The 15018-nt window shown below is 45.4% G+C and overlaps 1 protein-coding gene across 1 annotated transcript in view; it reads right to left on the minus strand.

The window, feature by feature from the left end:
* Positions 1 to 1933: 1933 nt before the first annotated feature.
* cnksr2b (connector enhancer of kinase suppressor of Ras 2b) overlaps positions 1934 to 15018 on the minus strand; it is a 41363-nt gene continuing 28278 nt past the window's right edge. The window contains 3 exon segments of the mRNA XM_048229838.1: positions 1934 to 2397; positions 6825 to 7024; positions 13434 to 13980. Coding sequence (XP_048085795.1) covers positions 2350 to 2397; positions 6825 to 7024; positions 13434 to 13980 — 795 coding nt within the window. The 3' untranslated portion in view covers positions 1934 to 2349.

Consider the following 15018-nt stretch of genomic DNA (forward strand, 5'->3'; position numbering starts at 1 on the left):
GGTATTTTATTGGTTAAGTGGTCCTTGGTCTGAAAAAGTTTGAGAAACACTGTTCTAGAGAATAGGAGATAAAAGAAAGTAAAGAACTTCCTGCTCTGCGAGACCAAACTACGCTCATCGTTATCTCTCAGACTACTCCACTTCCTGCTCTGCGAGACCAAACTACGCTCATCGTTATCTCTCAGACTACTCCACTTCCTGCTCTGCGAGACCAAACTATGCTCATCGTCATCTCTCACACTACTCCACTTCCTGCTCTGCGAGACCAAACTATGCTCATCGTCATCTCTCACACTACTCCACTTCCTGCTCTGCGAGACCAAACTACGCTCATCGTCATCTCACACACCACACAGACTATTCCACATCAGCCATGTCATCTTCACTGAGCAACATCCAACAGTTTATTGATAAAAGTTTTTTTTTTTTTTGCATTGACAAGAAAGATTCAATACATCAAAACATCTTCAGGAACCACAATGTGAATGACAGGGTGTTGAACCTGCAGAAACCATGATATTGCACACATTAAAGCATACAAAAACCGTTTACAAACAGTTTCGGATAAATATCATGCATACAAAAATAGACACTGTTTTTTTTTTTCATTGTTACATCATCATTGTTCACATTATTGCTACCCGTTGCCTTTCTCTTCGCCTCTGAGTGCAGAGTTTCAAGTTGACCTGGTAGGTAGCTTCAGACAAACAAGACATGAGAAAAACCCGACATGAAGCACAACACACACTTGCACTGCAGATCTCGTACACACACTCTCCAGTTGTGTTTGGCATGTTATGCTCCCACCAGGAGGTTTCAAACAGACCACAGAGGAAGCACTGCACACTCGACAGGCGCACACAGACTCCAAAACCCAGGTATGTACAGACACCATGGACAGTGGTCATGCAACAGAGAAGCAACAGCGCACCATTGGTGTCTTGTTTTTTTTCTTAAGGGTCTTCTCTGAATATATCTTATATATAAACGAGAATTAGAGAGGGCGTAAGGTGATTCAGTGCGTGAGGAGGGACAGGAAGTGTGTGAGAGAGAGACATAGAGAGAGTGAGAGAAAGATGGAGAAACAGAAAGATTAAAACTTCTGAAGTAACTCCAGTGTTCTGGCCTGAAAGGTGAAGAATGAGTCTGACACAAAAACAGGCTCAGTACTTCCCATCACTAGCGTTCAATACAGCTAAGAAAAGGGGCTATCATAATAATCAAATACCTACAGGTAGTCTGTGTGTGTGAGAGAAAGAGAATGTGTGTGTGTGTGTGTGTGTGAGAGAGAGAGAATGTGTGTGTGTGTGTGAGAGAGAGAGAGAGAGAATGTGTGTGTGTGTGTGTGTGTGTGAGAGAGTGCAGAAACTGATTTAATGACCATGTAATGCAGAGCTGCTGACAGAAACAGCTGTCCCCCGCCATAAACCTCAATAGAATGTAAAGTGTGTTACCATGGTGCTTTGCAGAAAAGGCCAGAGGGAGACGCAGTGTCCAGCTAATCTACCCTGTCAGAGGTAACCTGGAAACCACTTAACCATACTTATGGACCGCTTCAGTTCATGCAGCCATTGACAAACAGCTATTGTGTCTGTGAGCAGCGTTGTGTGTGTGTGTGTATATGTACGTGTGAGACAAAAAAAGAGAGAGAGAGAAAGCAAGGATGCAAAACATCACATAGAAAAAAAATAGAGTCCAGATTCTGCAAAAGGAACAGACATGTGATATACTCTGAGTGAGAGTGCATAGGGTGAGAGAGGGCAGGGGCCCATGGAGGTCAGGGTGATGCCTATAGAGGTCAGCAGGCTCTAGAGTTGACCTGGGCTGGACCGAGAGCTGTCCTGAGGCTCTGCTCTGCTAGGCTCTCTTTGGCTCCCAGGGGGTTGACAATAACAGTAGTATGCACAGGAACAGTCAGGGTGGCGTTCCCCATGAAACCGGCTGGGCTACGGTTCTGAAACGAGCAGATGGAACCAGACCGGACGGGGCCGCAGTCAGATCTCGGACGGAGGCTGCCACAGTGTGGGTTCTGAGCCGGTTCTGATCCAACTCTCAGCTCTGCGTGTAGCCCAGGCTTCAGAGAGAGACTCTCTCCCACTCTCGTGTGTGTGTGTGTGTGTGTGTGTGTGAGAGAGAGATGGAGCTCTGCTCTAGGAAGGGAGACGGTGAGGGTGGAGGAGGGTAGAGGAGGGTGGAGGAGAGGCAGGAACGATGGCGTGAATTTGCCGCAGTTTGCTCTGGTGTGACGTGACGTGACATGGTTTGGCGTGACGTGGTTTGGCGTGACGTAGTTCTGCTCCATCTCCTGCGCTGTTGTCAAGGCCACGTTAACGCTAGGCTGCGCTAACGCTAACCTAAATATCCAGATGGCCGGTCTGAGTCCTGTAGGGTCACGTCCTGGAAAAAGGACACACACACACACGGAGGATTGAAAGAGCATAAACATACCATATGACACCATATCAGACACCATATAATATGCATACCATATGACACCATATAATAAACATACCATATGACACCAAATAATATACATACCATATGACACCATTACATATAATATACACACCATATGACACCATATAATATACATACCATATGACACCATACCAGACACCATATATTAAACATACCATATGACACCACATAATATACATAACATATGACACCATATAATATACATGACACCAAATAATATACATATAGTACCATATGACACCATGTAATATACATACGGCCTTTCCCTGGCTGTTGGCTGCAGCAACTCAAGCTACGTAGGTAGTAGCCTTATTTGTAGTACTGATTTGTGTTTGTTTTGTGTTTATGTTGGTTTTGATCCAATTTGACCGCTTTGCTATGTTGCCCACCCAAAATGTCTACCAGCCCACCCAAATGTAGTAGGCTAGGTTAGAACCAGCAATGCCCTGCCATAGGCACGATATTTAGGCTACCTCTGTTAGGTCTACAAAAAGTCGCGAATTAAGGAGTTTCCTGATCGGGGAAACTTTTCGGTCCGCGGTTCTATTATATCATTCAATTGTGCCGCAAATTAACAGACAGAAACCGGGCGTAATTTAAATGCATAGCTCAGTAGACCAGCAATCTACTCGTCGAGGAGGCTCATAATTTGAGAAACGCTGCAGATAAACAGAGAAAGCTCTGGGAACAGAACGCAGGCATGATTTTGTTGTCATGCGCTATTATGGAAAATTAACTTTATAAAGACCTGCTCGGCCAAATTTTTGAGATTTGAGTGGGTGATGCCAATGTGAGTATTGAAAATAAACCAATGGGTCGCTGTCATAACAATAAATACATATAGCCTAAATTATAATTACATCGGCGATTTGGCCCAAAATTGCGTCGGCCTACCGGGAAAATGCCCAATATGCCAGATGGCCAGCCCTGATTGGGGCAAAGCACAGGCGTAGCACTGCTACTTGGGTGAAGAGGCATGACGCAACACGAGTACCTTGTCTCACTCGCCACAGCACAGACAATCTCTAGGCTACTCTTCAACCTCCCCAAGACTCTTGGTGATTCTGACCTTTCGACGATCGAAACTATCTCAGCAACAGAGATATGAAACTGCCCCAAACAGCCCCTACAAGATGCTCGGCATTTTTTGAGTGTGCGTCCTGAACATGAAATGCCACCCACTGATTGATTGCTGTCATTAACAGAATGGACCTAGACTAGGATAAGATCTTTTTTTTAGGATAAGATCTTTAAACAGACCAAAGGTTGTGCTATGGGCATGTTATAGCCCTTCATATGCAGGTCTGTATCTGGGCAAATGAGAGGAAGACTTTGTTTTGAACCAAGAAAATAATGTGTATCACAAGTTAATGATGTATGTCTTTTTTGGTCTGGCTCAGAAACAGAGTTGAATGAATTTCATGGTTATCTGAATAGCGTTATCCCAAACATCAAGCTGTCTTTAGAATATAGTAAAGTGTGGCCATTTTAAAAGATAACCAAGGAACCCTGCATGCATCAGTGTACAGAAACACAATTTTACACGCCAAGAGCTTCCATCCAAATTGGCTTGAAGAGAATGTCCCCATATGGGCAGTTCCAGAGAGTGAAGAGCATCTGTGACCAAGACCATGTTTTTGAGAGTAAATCACTAGAAATGATGTCACGATTTAAGGAAAGGGGATATAGAAGTTCTACTTTTCAAAAAGCTTACACCAGAGCCAAACATGTAGACAGGTCATCACGACTACAAAGGAATACACCAAAACAAACAAAAGAGACCTGTATTTGTTACAACATACAGTACAAAGGCTAAACAGATAAAGCAAATCATACAAAAAAACTGGGGTATTATTGAGAGTGATGAGGTACTAAGTCAGGTCTTCCCTGAACCATCTCTCGTTAGTTTTAGAAGATGTCCTACCCTACAAGATAGACTGGTTCACAGTTATCTTAAAGCAGAAGGCAAACAAACATGGTTGGGCCCTAGACTCAGAGGTTCTTTCAAATGCCATCACTGTAACCATTGTGCTAATGTAAGACAAACCAAAACTTTTCATGATGTTGGCTCCCAAAAGGAATTCACTATTAACCATTTAATAAACTGTCAAACTACCTTTGTCATTTATAGATTGGAATGTCCTATGTGTGAAGTATTTTATGTAGGAAGACTGTTTACTGGACAGACTGGCTGAACACAGATACGCAATTCGCACAGGAAACATCAACTATCCCATGGCAAGACACTATATGGAACATTACAACAGTGACCCATCCACCTTACAGGCCTGTCAAGTCAAGTTTATTTATATAGCGCATTTCATACACAGAGGTCATTCAATGTGCTTTACATAAACAAAACCAAATAATAATAACAAATACAAGCATAGAAGGGCAATATAGTCAAAGAATCGTTCAAAAGGTACCAAAAAAGGTAAAGATCATAATAAAAAGAAAACATAAAACACACAAGGTAAAATCATTTAATAATAGAGAATGATTAAAAAGACAAAATAAAAGACACAAGGTAGAATAATTCAGAAATTCAGATTCAGAAATTATAACTCAGTGCAGTTAGCAGAAAGCATCTGAGAACAGTTTGGTCTTAAGTCTAGATTTAAAACTGACTACAGTTGGGGCCTTTTTGATGTCATCCGAAAGTTGGTTCCAGAGCTGAACCGCATAGCAGCTAAAAGCTGCTTCACCATGTTTAGTTCTAACAGCAGGTTTTACTAACAAGTTTTTCTCCTGAGACCTGAGAGGTCTGGAGGGTGTGTATTTAGGTCCTGCTCCATTAAGTGACAAGCAGTAGTGCTTTAAAGTCAATTCTGTGACTTACTGGAAGCCAGTGCAGGGACTTAAGAATTGGAGTAATGTGGTTAGTTCTTTTAGTTTTTGTGAGAACCCTAGCCTGTGGGATTGACCACATTCCTATGTCCATAAGAAAAGGCAATAGGCAAAGGCAGCCAAATCAACGGGAATCTTTCTTTGTTTGAAATTCATACACTATGCTTGTATTTGAACTTTTACGTGTCACCTATTTATGTATGTTCCTTTGATGAATTAATTTTGTGTGTATACGAAATGTATTTGTTAAGAAGTGGAAATGATGACATCTACTGCCTCTTGTGTGTACTAACACTTGTAACCTAAGCACCTTAGTTGCCAGATGGAGGCTTCTGATTGGTGGACTGTTAGTTCATAAGAAATTGTTCTTGTTTGAGATCTGCTTAACTCCCGGAAGAAGGCATGTAGCTGAAACGCATTGGAGTTTTTTAGAAGGCTAACTTGACCAAGCCATAATAATAAAGGCTTTTTAACTTTTTCAATAGAGAGTGCCTTGGAGGTTACATGTTATTCCGTAGTTTGATAGTTTATATACTGAATGGATTATGGATAAATATGCCCGCAGGAGTTAGCCTACAATAACAAGGCTGCCTAATGAACATCTGTGAATAAACATGTATTTACCTTCATATTTCTTGATATTTATGTTGCAAAATGCCATCAGTCATTGATGATGATTGATTCTGTGATAGTTTCGGTTAGTTCCGTGGAGCTAATTAAATTGTTTAGGCTATTGAACCCATGGAACCACATCAGAAGATCCATCACAATATCACATGATCCAAGTCAGACGACAAATGGGAACGTGTTCAGTGATGTTCATCCATTTTCCTTTCTCATACTAGATAAGAGACCTGCATTCCATGCAAAATAATGTTGCGTTGCAGGTGTAACGTTAACAATGAACTTGAGGCTGCTGAAGTTGGTATGGGCAGAAAATAGTTTTTATAAGATATAAATAATTTTACCCATGCCGCAAGTCAATTACAAGTCATTACAAGTCAAAAGGGCAAAGTCCGAGTCGAGTCTCGAGTCAATAGCATGGAAGTCCAAGTCGAGTTACAAGTCATTTCTAATTTTGTCAAGTCTGAAGTAATGAAAAGTCATGTGACTCGAGTCCACACCTCTGATACATACCATATGACACCATATAATATACATACCATATGACACCATGAAATATACATACCATATGACACCATATAATATACATAGCATATGACACCATAAAATATACATACCAGACACCATATAATATACATACCATATGACACCATATACTATACATATGACACCATATAATATACATACCATATGACACCATATACTATACATATGACACCATATAATATACATACCATATGACACCATATAATATACATACCATATTTCAATTAAGTATTTAATTCTCTATTAAATCTTTGTTCTTTTCTGTTTCTGGATCGTCTGTATGTGTGATTTATTAGTGAGTCTAAACCTGAGTGTGTGTGTGTGTGTACCTTCAGTGAGCTGTGCATGATCCTCATGCGGTGGAGTTTGTCGTTGAGTAGCGGGTCATTGCAGCGGCGTACAAACGAGCGCTTGTACTCGAGCCGTCCGGTCGACCGCAGCTCCCCCAGCGGAGCCAAGCTCGCCCGCTCCAACGCCCGGTACAGGTCCCCCACCGAGTCCGCCTGCTGATGGCGCTCCCTCTCCAGCCCTGCAGGGGGCAGCAGAACCTCATTTACACACACAGCAGCAGCTGCAGCTAGACACTGCACAGAGGGGCTCTATCAGGCACGTACAGGAACCCAATTAATGAGAAATAACACTATCATAAATCATAATGTAAGTCATTTGGGACCGTAGCAGCTGCGGTATCTACTGAGAGAGAACTGAGAGGAAGTATATGAGGAGGGAAGTGGTTTGTTCATAACTGTCAACATTTAGCTTTCCAAAAACGGGAGATTTTTTTTCGGGCGGGGGTCAGTGTTTATACCGGATCTGTGTTTGCATATTTAATATGTTTCATACACGTGTTTCAACACTGCATTTCGGTCATTGCTTTTACCTTACCATTACCTTACGCATGCCAGTTATGTATCCACCAGCTGCCTGCCTGTAGCCTACTTCGCCTACTTCTAAAACTCCAAAGCTGCTTGCTGTCAGTTCAGTGTATCAAGTTCAGTGTATCAACAACACTCAATAACAGTTTATGTGATGTGTTAATCAATTAAATTCCCAACAATTTCACAACAGCTAGTTCTGGAGTAGGCCATTCAACTAGCCCGCAGTTGGCACCCGCTTCCTTATTTGGGTTTTGGGTTGCCTATGACAAAACAGTTGAAATTGAAACTAAATGATCGTGTATGTGTAGGGTGTATTCATACACAATCTGGCAACCTGAATGGATCAATGATTTTAAAATGAAGTTTGATGGCCATGCAAATTACGGGAGTTTTCCGGGAGAAATAACAAAACGGGAGGGTGCTGGGAGATGACCTTGAAATACGGGAGAAACCCGGGAAAAAGTGTTGACAGGTATGGGTTTGTTAGCTGAAGGGGAGAGCACAAATAGATACGCTCCTATTGATTTGCTTTTGAAAACACACCGTACACAACCATTAGTGCATGCTTCGCCTTCACTGAATGGAATGTTGATGTTGGATCAATTCACATGTTTATGAAACACGGAGTGACTACTACTGTAGTAATCCGAGAGCCACATGTCGCCATCATGGAATGCCTCTTGTCCAGTCGGAAATGAATAAGCTGCTTGACCAGACCTGACTAACTGCTGTATCATGTTTTACACAGGGCTCTCCTCTGTGTTGGAGTGGACACTGAAGGCTCAGATTGCTGTGATGGTCATACTGTGCTTGGCCACAGAGGGAAGAGTACACACCACTCTAACATGTTGACCCCAGGCAGATGGGGAGAGAGAGAGGGGAGAGAGAGAGGGAAAAGAGAGAGAGGGGGAGAGAGAGAGGGAGAGAGGAAAAGAGAGAGAGAGAGGGGGGGGAAAGAGAAAGAGAGGGGGAGAGAGAGAGAGAGAGAGAGGAAAAGAGCCAGAGAGAGAGAGAGAGAAAAAAAGAGAGAGAGAGGGGGGGGGAAAGAGAAAGAGAGAGGGGGGGAGAAAGAGAGAGAGGTAGAGAGAGAGTGGGAAAGAGAAAGAGGAAAGAGAGAGAGGAAAAGAAAGAGAGAGAAAAAGAGAGAGAGCTGCCAGAGAGCCTCATGCCCCTGGGCTATTGCCCATCAGAGCTCTAGTGAAGAGACAGCCATGCTGCCGACTGCAAGAGCTCTGCTGTGATCTGAGTCTTTGTGCGTTTGGCAAGTCAAGCGCTAAGGTCACGCTGCAATGTGCAGTCGGAGAGTGTGAAGAAATAGCACAGATAAAGGGGAGAGAGTGTGTGTGTGTGTGTGTTGTGTATGTGTGTGCATGAGTGTGTAAGAGAGAGCAAGTGAGCAAGCTCCAGAGGGCTATTTTTGTGGTCTCCCTCTGATGCGATGTTAACACACACTGAAGGGACCCCTTCTCTGTCCATGCTCTGACCACAGTCCAGAGAGTGTGTGAGTGTGTGTGAGTGCGCGCCTGTGTGTGTGAGTGTGCCCCTGTGTCCTACAGTCCTGGGAGTGTGTGAGTGTGTGTGAGAGTGTGTGAGTGTGTGTGAGCGCGCCCCTGCGTCCTACAGTCCAGAGAGTGTGTGAGTGTGTGTGAGTGCGCGCCTGTGTGTGAGTGTGTGTGTGTGTGTGTGTGTGTGTGTGTGTGTGTGTGTGTGTGTGTGTGTGTTTGTGTGTGTGTGTGTGAAAGACAGTGAAATAGAGGGAGAGTGAGGAGGAGGATGTCAGGATGACTTAATATCAATTAGCTGTGAGCTTCTCTCTGATGCGGTGGCTGCAGCTCTGCACAGTCCTGCTCTGGGACCATGGATTGTCCTTTAAATCACTCAGGACCTGCTTCTCCATGTGTGTGTGTGTGTTTGTGTGGGACCTACTGCTCCATGTGTGTGTGTGTGTGTGTGTTTGTGTGTGTGTGTGTGTGTGTGTGTGTGTGTGTGTGTGTTTGTGTGGGACCTGCTGCTCCAGTCAGCACTCCAGCTGCCACAGGCCCACATCCGGCTCTGATGTGGATCACACGTGTATGGTGCTAAGCATGAGGGAGATGCAGGATGTAGTGTGTGTGTGTGTGTGTGTGTGTGTACTGTGTGTGTGTGTGTGTGTGTGCGTGCGTGTGTGTGTCCATCTGTGCGTGTGCAGTGTGTACTGTACATGCCTGTGTGTGCGTGTGTGTCTGTCCATATGTGTGTGTGCGTATGTGTGTGTGGTGTGTGCATGCCCGTGCGTGTGTGTATGTGTGCCCGTGTGTGTCTGTGTGCAGTAGCAGGAGAGGTCAGTCCCTGTGGAACCTTGATTCTCCAGGCTGCTGTGTTTAATCTGTCGTTATGACAGCACCATCCATTTTTAACGCCACAGCCTCAGCACTGCTATGTGTTCTACACGTCTGTCTCTCTGTCTGTCTCCCTCTCCCCCTCGCTTCTACTTTCTCTACTTCTGTCTCTCCCTCTCTCTCTTGCTCCCTCTTACATTTATCTCCCCCTCCCTCTCTCTCTCTACATCTCTCTCTCTCTCTCTCTCGCTCCTTTGCTTGACTCCTCTATGGCTTCCAATGCCGTCTCGTCTCATCTTGTCTCATCTCTCTCACTTGGCTCAAGCTCCAACTCAGACGTTACGGCCCTCCTCCTCCTCCTCCTCCTCAGCCTGTCTTGCTTTAACACCTCTGTGTCTCTCTCCCCGCTCCCTTCCTCCCTTCCTCCTTCCCTCCATCTCTCTCCTTCAGCGCTTTCAGACATACGTGTAAGACCGGAGGTTCTGCCGATGTTAAACGGTGGGAATGATATCTGAACATAACCGTCATCATATGGAGTCCGACGAAGCGGTTGTTCTACTGCTCCCCTAGTATTTCCCTCGACATTATGTAAATGTGCTGTGTCTGAACGAGCAGCGTGAGAACATGTTAAAATTCACACCCCAGTGAGAGGGCGCTTGGTGACGTTTCTTTTCGCCGGCCCATGTGGTTAGATCTGACTTAAATGCCAGTGTTATGATGGAGGGCATAGTGCTGTCCAGAAAATCTCCGACCTGGAAAGATGCAGACATCACGGAGCTACGTCCATGAGGGCAGACAACATTTGATAGAACACATGAAGTGAATGGCACGCTAGTAGCCTTACAACTGCATGGCAAGGCCAAACAAATTCAAAAGACTGATAAGCAGGCGCTGAAAGGCAGTAGCCTACAGCTTCATTGACGACAATAACAGAGTATTTAATAAATTGTTAGCCAACTATCATTGATAGCCTTCTCATGGCCTGCTGAGCTAGCTGATATTTGTTGAGCATAAATATGCCTAGAGAAAATGAAAACGAAGAAAGCCAACTTTGTTCCAAGCTCCCACGTAAATGCAATAGACACATGGGGAGAGAGATGCTTTTTGGAAAACCATGAAAAACTTCACTGTTATTTTAGTATTTTGTTTGTTGCTTAAAACGTTGTATGATGGCCTTGAAGTCTTGAGTTAGCCTACTGAATTGGCTGGTAGCCTACCATAAAGTTTGTGCATGCTCTCTCTTCCAACGCAAACCAGATTCTGGTACAACGCTGAAAAAACATAAATGTGTTTATTCAAGCACACATACAAATACTGTAGGTCAATTCAAGTGCGCTTACATTGACTAGCCTACTTCAAGTATTAGCCTACATGACAATAGATTTTCTTTAGTCTACATAATGCATAGGCTACACTTTGTAAACAAAAAGCAGCTGTGACAGGCAGCGACGATATATATTCTGTGTCATATCTCGCGATCTTGTGAACTCTCTACAAGCCCCCCCTCACTTTCGACAACCACACAGAGATTCTGTAATGTGCGTGTATATGGCTTCACAGATATAAGTATAAGGTCAGTATAAGATCCTTAGGTTAGCATCATATCTGAATCATCCGAAGGGTAGGACCTCCGTTTGACAAACCTCCGCATATACTCTGGAGGTTATATCTAACCCTCCGCATGTACTCCGGAGGTTATATCTGAAAGCGCTTCTTGTCTCTCTCTCTCCCTCCTTCTCTCTCTCTCCTTATCACTCTCTCCCTCCTTCCCTCCATCTCTCTCCTTGTCTCTCTCTCTCTCCCTCCCTCCTTGTCTCTCTCTTTCTCTCTATCTCTCTCCTCTCTCCCTCCCTCCCTCTTGTCTCTCTCTCTCCCTCCTCCTTGTCTCTCTCTTTCTCTCTATCTCTCTCCTTGTCCCTCTCTCTCTTCCTTCATCCTTCCCTTTCTCTCTCTCTCTTCCTCCCTCCTTCCCTCTCTCTCTGACTGTGTCTCAAATCGCATACTTCTGCACTTACAATACCTAATTTGAGTGCATGAGGGTGTTCACACTGAAAATTCCAACGCATAACGGCGTGGCTGCAAAGTTCCCGGACGGTGCACTCCATAACGGCCAAAAAGCTGAGGTGTGCAACGCTGGACACTTTTCGCCCTTTTAACGGGCGTTTCATCTTTGGCCAAATAGCGGAAGGATTGAGCCGCTCAAACTCGTGGTAATCCCTGGGTTGAGAAAGCTGAAGCAGCAGCAGTGGAAAACAGACTTTACGGAGGTACAAGCAAGTTATAACATAAACGGTTCATGTTTTGACACAGTATGACTATGTCACTGTCGAATTGAGGACGCCAATAAAGTTATATTAAAATGTTTGCGATCGTCATTTCCGTGAAGTGCACGGAGTTAGTGTTTGATATGAGACAATACTATTCCACTCCGCCAGTAAGCACACAGTGCACATAGTGTACTACACGAAAGTGTACTCGCGTAAGTACACCAATTGAGACAGACTCTCTCTCCTTGTCTCTTTCTCTATCCCTCTCTCTCATTAGCATACCCTGGCTGTAACAGCTATTTCTTTCTAATAACATCTTACCTCCATCTTGACAGCTGCCCGGTCCCTGATGTCAAGCCAGGGTGAATATACACCTCTGCCCACGTCTCGTCACTGTGCCAATGTCTACTCCCTGTGCCCACGTCTCGTCACTGTGCCAATGTCTGCTCCCTGTGCCAACTATTCGTCTGTGCAGGGTGCCCACGGGCAGGCCTCTCTTAATGTGTCTGTGCATCAAGAAATACTATACTATACTATACTATACTATACTATACTATACTATACCATACCCTACTATTCTATACTATAATACTATACTATACTATAAATAATATACTATACCATAATACTATACTATAATACTATACTATACTATAATACTATACTATACTATACTATACTGTAATATACTATAATACTATACTATATTAATACTATACTATAATATACTAATACTAATACTATACTATAATATACTATACTATACTAATATACTATACTAATACTATAGTAATATACTATCCTAATATACCATATGTGTGTGTGTGAGTGTGCTTGGGGCATGTCCACAATCTTGTTTTCAGTGGGTTAAGGCTGGCAGGGCTCTCCAGCAGAAACATAAAACAGCTAGCAAAGTTTTGCTCCATATCTGCAGTTATAGGCAGCCTTGCAGTATGGCGCAGGAGATGTTTTTTGTACCCCTGAATATCATTGAGTGACAAAGCCCTTATCTCTTGAAATATTTGAATCCTGTCTGTTGTAATATGATTTGTGGATTTAAATAAAGAATTAAAATGTGTGTGTGTGTATGTGTGTGTGTAAGTGTGTGCGTGTGTGAGCATGATGTGCGTGTGTGTGTGTATGTGTTTGTAAGTGTGTGCGTGTGTGTATGTGTGTGTGTAAGTGTGTGCGTGTGTGAGCATGATGTGCGTGTGTGTGTGTGTGTTTGTAAGTGTGTGCGTGTGTGTGCATGTGTGCGTGTGTGCATGTGCATGATGTGTGTGTGTGTTTGTGTGCATGATGTGTGTGTGTGTGTGCATGATGTATGTGTGTGTGTGCATGATGTGTGTGTGTCCATGATGTGTGTGTGTGCATGATGTGTGTGTGTGTGCATGATGTGTGTGTGTGTGCATGATGTGTGTGTGTGTGTGCATAATGTGTGTGTGTGTGTGTGCATGATGTGTGTGTGTGTGTACCTGCGTCTCTGCTGGTGGCTGGCGGCAGGTGGTAGCGGGGTGCGTCACGGTGTCCGGCGCCCGCTCCAGCGTTGGCGGTCAGAATGGCGTGCAGACCGCTGTCCCGGGGCAGTGTGAAGCTGCGGGGTTTCCCCCCGACGGCCGAGGGGTCCGTGGGCGTGACGGTGACGCTGGCGTGGTGCGGGCGCCCCAGGGGGGCCATGTAGCGCTCGGGCAGGTACCCTCGCTGGGCGGGCAGAGTGGCCTGGCGCCGCAGCTCGAAGGGCACGCCGCCGCCGGGCGGCTCGCAGAACACGCCGTCGTCCAGCGGCAGCGTCTGCAGGAAGTGCAGGCCGGAGCTGGTCAGCGGCGTCTCGATCAGGTCCTGCCACGAGCGGCGCTGGCTGGACTTGCGGCCCGGCGAGCCCCCCCCCGGACCCCCCAGGCTCCCCCCACTCTGGGCCGAGTCGGGACGGAAGTCCTCGTGGGATGAGCGCGACTGCGACGTGTGTGTGTGTGTGTCTGCAGAGGGGTGGCGGCCCCGCTTCGGCTCCAGGTACGGACTCACCTGAGGATGGAGAGAGACGGGGGGGAGGAGAAGAGGAACGGAGGAGGAGTGAGAGAGAGAAGGAGGGAATGAGAGAGAGAGAGGAGGCAAGGAGTGAGAGAGAGGAAGAGGAAGGATGGAGTGAGAGAGAGAAGGAGGGAATGAGAGAGAGAGAGAGAGGAGGGAAGGAGTGAGAGAGAGAAGGAGGGAATGAGAGAGAGAGAGGGAGGGAAGGAGTGAGAGAGAGGAAGAGGAAGGATGGAGTGAGAGAGAGAAGGAGGGAATGAGAGAGAGAGAGAGAGAGGGAAGGAGTGAGAGAGAGGAAGAGGAAGGATGGAGTGAGAGAGAGAAGGAGGGAATGAGAGAGAGAGAGAGAGGCAAGGAGTGAGAGAGAGAAGGAGGGAATGAGAGAGAGAGGAGGGAAGGAGTGAGAGAGAGGAAGAGGAAGGATGGAGTGAGAGAGAGGGAGGAAGGAGAGAGAGAGAGAGGGGGGAAGGGAGTGAGAGAGAGAAGGAGGGAATGAGAGAGAGGAGGGAAGGAGTGAGAGAGAGGAAGAGGAAGGATGGAGTGAGAGAGAGAAGGAGGGAATGAGAGAGAGAGAGGAAGAGAAAGTATGGAGTGAAAGAGAGGGAGGATGAAGAGAGAGAGAGAGGAAGGAGTGAGAGAGGGAGGATGGAGTGAGAGAGAGAGAGGAGGAGAAGCAGACAGACAGAAGGGGAAGAGAAAGAGAAAAGTATGGACACAGACCGAAAGAAGATCTACCTGCCCAGCCTGGGGGGCTAAAGGACATCACATCTACCTGCCCAGCCTGGGGGGCTAAAGGACATCTACCTGGGGGGCTAAAGGACATCTACCTGACCAGCCTGGGTCTCTTGCCTTCAGGTTACAATCATTGGTGAACTCAGACTTTCAGGCACTAAACCTCTCAACACACACACACACACACACACACATACACACACCACACACAAACACAGACACACACACACACACACAGCTTAACGGGTCATAATAACAGAATCCCAACTTTAGCACACAACATTATCAGTGGCTAAGAAG

Source organism: Alosa alosa, chromosome 2, assembly GCF_017589495.1.
Source record: "Alosa alosa isolate M-15738 ecotype Scorff River chromosome 2, AALO_Geno_1.1, whole genome shotgun sequence".
Taxonomy (NCBI): domain Eukaryota; kingdom Metazoa; phylum Chordata; class Actinopteri; order Clupeiformes; family Clupeidae; genus Alosa; species Alosa alosa.